The following is a 12,881-nucleotide window of genomic DNA, read 5'->3' on the forward strand; positions in this document are numbered from 1 at the left end:
TCCATGTGGTTTATCTTCAAATTTCAGGGTTGCTTGAACACAAGGGTTCAGCCTAACGGGTAACCGTGGAAATGTAACTGGTTAGAAGCTGAAAAACACCACATGGAAGTTTTGGTAAGATCATGTTACTTATTGCCTCATCTCTTGCATCCAGTGCTACATTCTTGGCAACACACTAAATAATAATTTGCAGGGGGAACTTTGCAAGTGATCTTTACCGGCAAACTTGAGAAAAGACGCACATTTGTGCACAGTAAAGCACATCATTCACTGAACCAATGTTAGCAGAGTATAGAAACAAGTCTATGAAACTCACACATTAATACAAAAAAAAACATTTAATGATTTATCAAAAATAGAGAGCTGCTAAACACAGCCCTTCGGATCAAAGAAATTTAAAAGGACTTGCACAGCTTGGTAAAGAATCACAGTATTAGTACAAGATATGCAACTAGCCCATACAAAGTTAGAAAGTGACACAATAATGTTGCATTCATCGACAAACACGTAACAGAAAAACTCTTCTCCTGTACACATAACTTTCAAAAAAGCATTCCCTCACATACACCCCTGGGGGTTATTCACTACATCTGAAACTGCAGAGAACTGTAGATGCAATTGCAATTTCCTTGGCGATCTATGTACTGTACAAAAAAAAAAAAAGGTACTAATTTATTTATAACAATATTTAGTGTTGCTTCTCAAAAGCCTATATCTTACAGAACCGAGTTTATACAAAATACACTTTGCACAGCACTGTCTTTATAAAAAATATATTGTTAAACGCCCGTGTAAAACCACTCAACAATGTCTGGTTAGAAACGGATACCCCACAGTACTATAAAAAGTGTACAAGTACACCCACATATTACATATAATTGGCAGATGTCTTTTGTAGGACCTCGTTTCACACATTTCGAAGTGCATAAGTCTATAAGGCACAGTATAAAGTAATGCCACATAGAAACCTATATTCCATATGTCTGTGCACACATATGGCACACATATGTGTATATCAATCTACGTGGCACACTTCTGTGTGAGTATACATGCACAAATTCTACAAACACGTGCATTTAAATCCTTGTTGTACAGATGGGCTTCTCTGTGAAAATTCATACCTCACAATGAAAAGAAATGTTAACACAATCTACAGCTCTGTGTCTGCTTGGCATATAAACCTATAACTCTTGGCCATGTTTATATATACAGTTTTAACAGGGTGGTGAGTGTATTTAAGAGCACTTTGGTATTTGCACGTAAAACATTTGTCTCGTCCCACGTCCTGGTCCTGTACATCACACATAAACTGCGGGTGACATCATGAAGCCTTGATCTTCTTTATGGGATGCAGATTCTGGGAGGGACAGCTCGTTGTATATAGGATTAAGCTGCTCTAGATAGTCATCATCTGCCGCTGAAGGAAACTCTGAATTCATGGGCAGTGGGTCCTTGTTGGGGGTCTGGAAAGTAGAACAATAAAAAGGAGGTTAGATAAATGGATATATAAATGTATCTACACACAGAACTTAAAACAACCATGCATCATCGAACAGCCCTGCGTCATTCTCCTGGTTGTGTTCATTTCTCCATAACTGTTTAAAGTATGGCCCACCCCTCTAGCTCTTGATTTCTTTTCATGAATCATCTCTTGCATCCTAATCATTAATCTTCCACCTTCAACCTTTTCTTCTACGTTGTCCTGCATTGATTGCTATACCATGGAAACATGATTGCCTGAAATTTACCCATACATTGCAATATCTTAAATCCTTTAGTGCCAGAGATATATTCTAATTAGGCAGCATTCCACCCCAATAGTCCCCATTCTGATAGTGGCCTGCTTGGGCTCACCATGTGGACTCACACTATAACAAACCCAAAACAAATCTACTTTTATAGAAAGATACAAACAGGAAGGGATTTAAAGATATATTACTGGTCCTTACAACGAAGGTTGAAGAATGATAGATGGTAAATAGACTGGGGTATTCTCGTAGGATACATGACCAGTAGATGGTATGAGGAGGAGAATGGAGGGCAAGATATAGATAGTGAATAAAGAGGTCAGGGAACGAGCCAAACATGTTCATGGAAAACGTAGCCGAGTGAGAGAGGGAGAAGGAGAAAGAGGGAGAGAGAGAGAGGGAGAGAGAGAGAGAGGGAGAGAGAGAGAGAGAGAGAGGGAGAGAGAGGGAGAGAGAGAGAGAGGGAGAAAGAGAGAGGGAGAGAGAGAGGGAGAGAGAGAGAGGGAGAAAGAGAGAGGGAGAAAGAGAGAGGGAGAAAGAGAGAGGGAGAAAGAGAGAGGGAGAAAGAGAGAGGGAGAAAGAGAGAGGGAGAAAGAGAGAGGGAGAAAGAGAGAGGGAGAAAGAGAGAGGGAGAAAGAGAGAGGGAGAAAGAGAGAGGGAGAAAGAGAGAGAGGGAGAAAGAGAGAGGGAGAAAGAGAGAGGGAGAAAGAGAGAGGGAGAAAGAGTCATACAAGACAGGTCAAAACCATAAAATCAGTAAACCAGTAATATAATGCACTATTGACTATAACCATCCACAAATGGTCTGCGAGTCCTCCTTAGAGGTTTAGATGTCTGCTATAAATGTAATTTTCCCTTACTGCTCTTTTGCATGTTTATGCATTTGCACTGAATTAAGGCCGATTCATATTTTGGATCTGCAGATCAAGAATTGGAATTATATCAAAGAACATCAGGATTAAGCAGCGTTTGAAGAAAATTACGGGCTTGGAACTGGCACCACAATAATACGTAAACAAAATGCAGCAGGACATCACTCAACACTGAGAAAACAGAGTGCTGATTGCGGAGTTCAGCTCAGTGTTGAGAGAATGGTTTGATTTTCAGATGCCTGTACTTGTATGTTAAAGAAGAGTTTGTTGACCATTCTTAAACAAAACCAGCAAAACTATATATATTATAGTATAAATAGATCGTAAATCCGCATAATTACATTTTTTGATATACTAATTAAGTCAAAACTTTGTAACAGAATATCAGAATGGTGACCAAGGAGACATATATAAGAATGATGGTGTTTATCAATCTATACTGCCTATTACCATTTGTAATTCATCCGTGGTTTCAATAAAATGAATCGGGGGTTTGAGTTCAAGTAGCTCTTCTTCTTTAGCCTGTGGAGATCACACAAATTAATTAAACATGGTCTTTCATCGCCTAGTCAAAGTGTACGCAGAGCTAAAAGTAGTAAAAACTTAGCATTTTTATTAATCTGTTTACAAATAGGCTACCAACCTTTACATTTCATGTAATAAAGCTATAGAAAGGTCTACTGTGATGACAGTACAAAAAACCTGTGTGGGTGTGGTGGTCATTTGGGAATTGTACTTCAGTTTTTCAAAAAACCCACACATTGATTGTTATTAAATTGAAAAAATAGCTTCCAAGAGCACGTGATGACAGCAGCCATTCTGATTCTAAGATTAAAATAGATGACTTCCACTGTGGGGACAAGGAATGGTTGTTTAGCCAGTCTGATTAGGTAAGTACCATTCTGTGTCTTAAAGGGAAACTATAGATAATGTAACAGCTTTATCTTATTGATGTGGTTATAGTGTCTGAAGTCCATGGTACTGTCCTTCCATTCAGTGTTAAACTATTTTTAATGTCTAATGCTATACAAGAGTCATCAGCTGCCTATCCCCTACGTGCTGCTTTGACTAAGGAGGAAACATTAGCCTAAGCAGCAATGGGCAGCTGCGATTGGCTGACTACTTTCAGCCAATCACAGTGCCCATTTCATGTATGAATTGGTATTGTTAAACAAAGTTTAACCACTTTATATATTGGGGCTGATGTGTACTGTGGTCGTTGCTGCCGCCCAGGAGTGATGGGAGTGAGCGCAGGACTTATCTTTTTGAAAGTGTAACCACTGCCCAAGGTACTCTTATTCAGTGTTAAACCGCTTGCAAGTAATTTATTACTGAACGGAGGGCCAGTGCCAGGGGACTGCACTGTAACCAATGCAATGAGATGAAATGTTTATAGTACATATAGTGATATAGTGTTGCTTTAAGGAATTCCAGATTAGATCCCATTTCTCCAGTTTTAATAAAACAAACTTCTGAACAAATAAAAAAAATAATAATAAAAAAAAAAAAAAAAAAGCCAAAGATAAGGGCCAATCTTTTTTTTTCTGATGACATCGTCATTTTTAGTTGAGTGTGCTCTGTTAAAAGTATAAAACTTCAACCAGCAGTAATTACAAAAATAGAAGAGTTAGAGGAAGCGCTTTTTTGTGATAATTTGGATGAAACCTTAAATATTTTCATGAATATCTCTCCCATTACCTCTTCTGTGGGTCGCTTTATAGTTGGAGGAGGTGGTTTGTACGCAGGAGGACCTTCAAATCTGTAAAAATGACAGATTAGGATTATGGAGAGACTGAAGTGGATTTAGAATGTGTAGAGAGAACCGCAGTAGCACAGGATTGGAGCATACAAAGAGTAGCTGTAAAAGAGAATCAAGATGAGAATAAGTCATATAGAAGAAAGAAAACTGTTCCTAGAAAAGTAGTTTATGAAAAGAAAAATATAATAAGCAGTGTCTGAATTGTTAAACAGTAGAGATGACAGGTTACAGGCGACACAAGGGCTAGAGAAAAACAGAACATCAAGTAATGAGATGATGCGGACAGTCAGATCAATATCCCAGCTAGTTAAATTTATTGACATCCCCATGTTCCACAGGGTGAGCAACATTCTTAATTTGAATAGTCGTTGTCTGTAGTCTTTTTGTCTTGATGTAGTCACTTGGCCAATTGATTGTATAAGTTGGTGGTTAGACTCTGTAATTACTAAGAATAACACTTGCTCTAATGATTTCTTGTTTCATTGCTTGATACAGGGAGTATTGCAGAGTATCTTACAATCTATCCTCTGCTCCCCATGAAGGTCTTGAGAAATTCTTGACATAAACAGAGAACTGATTACTGATCTGTCAGATGGTGTGACAAAGTATGACCAACGTGGGCCAATGTGAGGAGATCTGCAAATCCTGTTGTTATTAGGTTACTGTAGGACTAGAACTTCGTTCTGGATTTTAGGTTTACCTACAGTGTTAACATAAGCAGCACCATCAACATGACCAAATACCACATATCTCTTCCACCAGAGATGGCCAATAGATAGACCCCAACTATGGTCCAGGGCATATGGTCGACCCTCCAGCTCTTGTAGACTCATGCCCTGTGCCCTATGCTGGTTTGAGCAAAGTCCATATCTCTTATTAGGTCATGCCTAGTTTGGGTTGGTGTTATTTGCCTAAATAGTTCCTGCACACATAGAGTGCAGTCACATAATTTAGTGCTATATAAACTAAAATATTTCACAAACTCCTATCTCACTTACTCTTCATCCTCCTTTGCTGTCCGGTTTTTCCTCTGCTGACGGCAGATCATTAGCACCGTGGCCACCACTGCCACTGCCACGATGGCTGCAATGATTCCCCCAATGATACCACCTGTGGTACCTGCTCCAGAACTGTTAGGTTTCTCTGCATGGGAGGAAACAATGTAGCGAATATCATGAGCTAAGTAGTGCACTTTGTCTAATCTGCATATACTGTGTGGCAATACAATACAGGTTAATCAAACAGCAAATTACAGAGTAAATTAATAAATATACAAAACAAAAACAAAAAAAAAACAGAACGGTTCAGAGTATCTTAATTTAGGTTTTCTAAGTATTAAATTTTAGCCAAACTACAAGTGGGGCTATATGGTTAAATTAACTAAATAATCATATAGTTTAGCGGCATCTAACCTACAGCTCTCTAGTAGTGGAAAACAGCCACAGTGCTCACACACTATTTTTTTGGACGATTGCTCTGCATATTTGAATTTGTAGTTCACCCACAGATAGGTGACTGCTGTATACACAGATAAACAGGACATTCCATTTTATATAAACCACCTGCTATTCTACAATTCACAGCAACCTATGCCAACAACAGTCTAAAAACTAATAAAAAACAAAAAAAACAAAAACAAACAGATTTTTGGAGTAAAAGGTTTGTTTTTAAATTTCAAATCATGAGGCTACACTTTGAACAGAAGAAAACTCTGATAAAAAAGATAAAATAAAAAAGTAGCATTAAACTGATTGGATTCAAAGCATTCCCTAATTAAAGAAAAGAACAGATCACATGGCTACTCTTAATACAGGGACCCCCAATATGTTTATCTAGGAGGGAGGGCTTTGATCAAAGTTTACTAGCGGTCAACATTTTATTAATGTTTTGGGATTTATTTATTTTTTGCTTGATCCAAAACAGCTGTATATGTGATGACAGATCATGTAAATGTGCCAACGTGGTGCTGAATTCCATGGAAAAATAGCAAGTCGTCATTTCTAACCCTTCATGTGCACACTCAAACTGGTTCTATAGTGGGAACACTCCATCTCGGTGGTTTTAACTCAATTTTAGCTTGTACATAAACCTAACATACTTTGCAACTGTCCCTATTTAGTGGTCTCTATTTATGACCCAAATACTTCTGTCCGTCTTTTGTAAACCTATGTCCTAGTTTTTTTTTGTTTGTTTTTTGAAGTTCAGTATTGGTGTGTCTGAATTTATACCAGAGCTATACAGGAATACTGCTGACAGAAATGTGTCCTTAAACTACAATAACGGTGTTTAGAAATCAGTCTGTAAATAAGGTACCTTTGTTTATGTTCTAAATTACATTTAAGTTGGATAAATTATTGTTACTCCTTAACCTAAAATTGTTATTAGTAAGTCACCCCAGCCCAGGTCACACCCTTTAAATTAGAGAGTGTCCCTCTGTCCATTTGAACTCTAAGAGGTGTGCTACTACTAAAGATACTTTATATTGTAAGTAAGCAATTTGGGCACATTCATAGAGACTCCCTCTCTGCAAGGGTTGATTCTAGTTTTACCTACAACCGATAGTTTCTCAAAATACAGATTAAGACGTTTCCCAAACCTTTTGCCCTAAACGGGGAAATTCTCTGATTATTGATATTAAAGGAACACTATAGTCACCTAAATTACTTTAGCTAAATAAAGCAGTTTTAGTGTAGATCATTCCCTTGCAATTTCACTGCTCAATTCACTGTAATTTAGGAGTTAAATCACTTTGATTCTGTTTATGCAGCCCTAGCCACACCTCCCCTGGCTATGATTGACAGAGCCTGCCTGAAAAAAAAAAAAACTGGTTTCACTTTCAAACAGATGTAATTAACCTTAAATAATTGTATCTCAATCTCTAAATTGAACTTTAATCACATACAGGAGGCTCTTGCAGGGTCTAGCAAGCTATTAACATAGCAGGGGATAAGAGAATCTTAATTAAACAGAACTTGCAATAAAGAAAGCCTAAATAGGGCTCTCTTTACAGGAAGTGTTTATGGAAGGCTGTGCAAGTCACATGCAGGGAGGTGTGACTAGGGTTCATAAACAAAGGGATTTAACTCCTAAATGGCAGAGGATTGCGCAGTGAGGCTGCAGGGGCATGTTCTATACACCAAAACTGCTTCATTAAGCTAAAGTTGTTCAGGTGACTATAGTGTCCCTTTAATAACTTTTTGTGAATTAATTTTGGCTTCAGTTTTAACAGGTTAAACGTAAAAATATAAAACGTGTTCATAGGAAAAAGATCATAATTCTTTAAAAAGAAAAAAGATTGTTATTTTGCAACGCATTCATATAAGTAAATACCATGTTTCAATGCATCGTTAGGGTTATTTTCCCTCTGTGAGGGTGGCCATCTTTAAGTCACCTTTAGTCTGACCAAAAACATTTGCAAATAATCAAGAGCTAGTTAGAATGGTTTCACGAATCCAGACATCGTGGGGCGCGAGGATGCAGGGCGAGCTATAATGCCAGGAATACAGCTTTGTATTCCTGGCACTATAGTATACCTCTAAGAAATATTTTTGGGAAATTTCAGTAAATGCATATTTACTTTAAAGAATATGTAGATTTCTGTACATGTAATTTCTCTTTAAAATATTATATCCATAATAATAATAATAATAATAATATTTATTTGTGTTAATGAAAATTGTATTATTCTTTAAATACATTATTGGCTTTTACGTTAACACCAACAGCAATAATCTAAAGCGATATTAAACTGGCACATATCCAAATATAGACTAAATATAACCACACCTTGTGTATGCGTGTTCCAAACCCAAGGTATTCTATACACCCTTCAATTACTACAAGAATGATATGTGCCAATTCTTACAAACTCTCTGGCACGGAAGTATCGGTATAATTTTAGGCAGCTACCTCTTACACGCCCATCTAGATACAGATATTATTACCAACCTGACCTACAGAAATTAGGAAATGTTTCCAACATATATAGGATTATTTATCAAAGTGTGAATTCAAAGTGAATTTCAAATATTAGACTAGGGTAATGGAATGGAAGCATAATTGACTTAGAGAATTTTTCTTGTTCGGCTATATTGACCTTAAATTTCAAATTCACTTTATTGAATAATTCTGATACAGTTTGTAAGTTAGGATGGTACATTTGAGATCTAAATAGACCCGTTCTCTGAATTTTCCTGGTTTTCACTAACTTTATTTCACAGACTCTTCGCTAGCGCTCATTTTTTTTATTTTTATTGTGGGTTCTACTACTCCTGTAGTTTTAATCACCATCATCTCCTTGCTCTCTGCTACGACCAGCTCTTTACAAATCAAGGAATTCGGATACACATTTTTTTTTTTTCGGTCTTGTTTTCTCTATTTGTGTATGTAGATCTCCCCATACTGCACTTACACCAATTTATGCAGAAAAAAAAAAAATAAACCAACAAATAAATAAAATCCAAGCAAAACTTTATAAATGTTGGTTAATTCTCCTGGTTTATAGCATTGTACACCATTTTTCTTTTATGGAAATCCCTCCAAAAAAAACAAACCAGTGCATTTTAATTAAAATTGTAAATGTAAATTTGAAATAAAATTTAAATGTTCAATTATCTATTGCTTTGTTCTTTAAAGAATTGGCCATGTTGTACAGATTAAAGTGGTGTTATAGCACCTTTCGATTTGATGATATAACACATTGTTAAAAGATTTAAACTGACGAGCACTGTAAAACACATTTCTTTTTGCAGGAACACGTTTTACAGCTAGACTGACGAGCAGGCTGAATGACTACAATGTTTTAAAATTACAGGCAGCGGTGGAATTACCGCCTGTGCAGCCTATGCTGCTGCAACAGGGTCCACACACTGAGGGCGCACACCAGGCGGCCCATGCACTTTGGGCTATCAATGTGTCATCAGGGTTGTGCGCTGCGCCCTTTTAACAGCATGACTGCAGCCAGTGTTCGGAGGATGTGAGAAGCTGTCCCAGCTGCCGACAAGCCACGCAGGAGGGAGAATTAAAAAAAAAAAAAAAAAAAAAATCTGTAAGGAAGGAGGCGCATGCAGCAGAACTAGACTCTACTTCCCTGCACACAAAAGAAATAGGAGGGTGGCAAACATTTTGTAAATGTTGACCAGAATGTGTGTTAGTGTCATTGTGTTTCTGTGTGTCTGCATGTGTGCCACTGTGCGTTTGTGTCATTGTGTGTATCCATATGTGTATCTGCGTGTATATTTTTGCATGTGCCAGTGTATTTGTAAATGTGAATACAACTCCGCATATAAACTCCAACACACAAATACACCTTTGCATTAAAACGTCAACATTACATACAAAACACATCTCTGTATTAAAAACACCAACCTAAAGAAAATGGTAGATGCTTGTGGGAGTTGGATGACACATGAGGATGTAACTTTTAGTCACCTGTGCTATAGGGGGACCCCAAAACAAAAATTTTGTAAAAGGGCCTTTTTAATGTTAGTTTTGCCGCTGATTACAGAGCTTTCTTTTGCTATAAACGAGGGACCTACTTAAAATTATCTTTAAGGATTCTATATTAAAAATGTTTTTAAAAATAACTTTTTGCATGTTGTGTAGGGAGTATCTGTGAGCAGTTACGACAGCAGGCATGTAGGTTACATTGGGCCACAGAAGTGTCCACGATAAAAAAAGAAAATAAAATCACGCAGATTGAAATTTTGCAGCCAAAAGGAAAGAAAGACATGTATTTTTCCTCTTCAATATGTCCTGTCCATAGGAAACAAATGTCATGCCAGTCAAGCAATGATTGGTGTGAAAGAAGAAGTGGGAGCAGTAGACCCAGACCAAAATGATCTTCCCATGGTATATGAGGTATGCCCTTTGAGTGTTTTTCATAAAGCATCATGAAGATAATGTACGAACACTACACCTATGCACACAACCTTGGCAAACCACAATGCCCAATCTAGCATGTCAGTGCACACATTAAACGGACACTATACTGTAGTCACCAGAACAACTACATTTTATTGTATTTGTTCTGGTGAGTATACCGTATATACTCGAGTATAAGTCGACCCGAATATAAGTCGAGACTCCTAATTTTACCCCCAAAAAACTGGGAAAACGTATTGACTCGAGTATAAGACTAGGGTGGGAAATGCAGCAGCTACTGGTAAATTTCTAAATAAAATTATATCCCCAAAAACTTATATTAATTGAATATTTATTTACAGTGTGTGCATATAACGAATGCAGTGTGTGTGTATGAGTGCAGTGTGTGCGTGTGATGCAGAGCCTTGGTGGGGGGTGGGCATTTTTATTATTATTTTTTAATATTATTAATATTTTGATTTCTTTTTTTTTCATCCCCCCTCCCTGCTTGTTAGCTGGCCAGGGAGGGAGGCTCTCATTCCCGGGTGGTCCAGTGGATGGGCTGTGTAGGAGGGGGGCTGGCAGAGAGCTCCCTTCTCCTCCGCGCCGGTCCGGTCAGCTCCCCTGTCAGCTCGCGAGACTTACACTGGAGGAGAAGGGAGCTGACTGGACCGGCGCGGAGAAGAAGGGAGCTGACAGGAGCTGCAGGAAAGGTAAGTAAACTCTCTCTGCCAGCCCCCAGTCTGTATTGTGCCAATGTAAGTTGCCATAATACAGACAGTGACTCGAGTATAAGTCGAGTTTTGGTTTTTCAGCACAAAAAATGTGCCGAAAACCTCGACTTCTACTCGAGTATATACGGTAATCATTCCCTTCAGGCTTTTTGCAGTAAACACAGTCTTTTCAGAGAAAAGGCAGCATTTACATTGCAGCATAGGGATAACTCCACTGGCCACTCCTCAGATTGCTACTAGAGGTGCTTCCTGGGGCAATGCTGCACAATGTGACTGACATTCAATGTCTCTACCCTCTGCATGCAGACACTGCACTTTCCTCATAGAGATGCACTGATTCAATTCATTTCTATGAGGAGATGCTGATTTGCCAGGGCTGTGTTTGGCTCTGTCCCTCATCTGCCTCCTTGACAGTATCAGCGAATCATATGGGAAAGCATTGTGATTGGCTCACTTCTGATGATGTCAGGCAAACAGGCATATATCAGCCAGAGACAGCAGCTGCAGACTTGAATACAAGTAAGGTTTTATTATATTTAGGGAGGCAGGGTGAGGGGGCACCAGGGGCTAGATGGTGATTTTCACACTATGAGATCAGGAATACAGGTGTGTGTTCCTGACCCTATAGTGCTCCTTTAATGTATTCCCTGGCCCTCAATTGACAGATGTGGGAGCACTACCAGTGAAGATTTTTTTTTTTTTTTTTTTTTTTTAAACATGGCATTTGTAACATCAATCTTACAAGAGGACATGCCCTAAACTTAATTGATATAGCTTTTTAATCTGTACAACATGACCAGTTGTAGAAAGATATATCATATTTTGACATTATTGCCTCTTAATGTGAAACTTTTCCTACAAATTTTGCCATATTTTCCTATGATGATCATTTCCATGAGAAAAGCAACAGATAATTAATTCTTTAATCCAGATTCAACATGACATTTTCAATTAAAACTGCTCTTGATTTATTTTATTTTTTTAAAATAAATTTACATTTCAGAATAACTTTCCTTTTTGAGCCAGCTAGCGATATAGAATTAGAATTTACACATTTTTAAATGCATGCAGTATCTTTCCCTAATAGGAATGTGGTGAAAGATTTTGTTCAAATAAATAAAAATAAACAAAAATACATCTAATTTAAGCTTTCCAAATTTAGCAAACAATGGGTAATTAGGTATCTCTTAAACCAAAACCAAACTGTAGATCGTTTGACAGTGAAATAAAATGTTTATCTTGCAATACTGCTATTCTTAGCATAGCACATTCAGTTACTAGATAAGAAAGAGTTGCAAAATAGAAAGAGAAAATTGTCCACAAATTCTCTCAATCTCAGACAGTTTTTAAAGCACCGTAACGGCTTTCTTTCATTGAAGATGTTATAGTGTCTGTAGTCCCCTGGCCTTGTACTTCCATTCAACATTAAACCGTTTTTAAACGGTCTCCTCTGTGCTGCTTGGGCTAATGAGGATGTATTAGTCAGAGCAGCAATGGGTGACTGTGATTGCCTGAGAGTGTTTGCTGACTGCCTTCAGCCTGTCACAGTGCCTATTGCTGGTATGAGTTGGTATGGCTACAAGTGTGTAATTTCTAATTTCTACCTTAGCCATACCTCCACTGGGATGGGGCGATGAAAAACCAGGGACCCTTGTTTTGCTTTACAACTGAAGGTTTTACAGTGTTAGGAATACAGATTTGTATTCCTAACACTAAGAATCTCTTTAACCCCTTAAGGACACGACATGTGTGACATGATTCCTTTTTATTTCAGAAGTTTGTTCCTTAAGGGGTTAAAGCTGCGGACCCAATTCTAAATCTGTCCTCCAGCTATAGCTAACCAAGATTTTTTTTCCAGTTTGGCTATTTATATACTTTAAAACTTCAATTCTCATTTTAGTGAATA

The 12,881-nt window shown here is 37.8% G+C and overlaps 1 protein-coding gene across 1 annotated transcript in view; it reads right to left on the minus strand.

Moving 5' to 3' along the window:
* Nucleotides 1-319: 319 nt before the first annotated feature.
* Nucleotides 320-12,881, minus strand: part of NECTIN2 (nectin cell adhesion molecule 2) — a 50,193-nt gene continuing 37,631 nt past the window's right edge. Inside the window, exons 6-9 of the mRNA XM_063437019.1 lie at nt 5,378-5,522; nt 4,319-4,379; nt 3,071-3,142; nt 320-1,463 (exon numbers count right to left, since the gene is read on the minus strand). Coding sequence (XP_063293089.1) covers nt 1,299-1,463; nt 3,071-3,142; nt 4,319-4,379; nt 5,378-5,522 — 443 coding nt within the window. The 3' untranslated portion in view covers nt 320-1,298. The remainder of the gene's footprint in view (nt 1,464-3,070; nt 3,143-4,318; nt 4,380-5,377; nt 5,523-12,881) is intronic.

Source organism: Pelobates fuscus, chromosome 11, assembly GCF_036172605.1.
Source record: "Pelobates fuscus isolate aPelFus1 chromosome 11, aPelFus1.pri, whole genome shotgun sequence".
Lineage (NCBI taxonomy): Eukaryota > Metazoa > Chordata > Amphibia > Anura > Pelobatidae > Pelobates > Pelobates fuscus.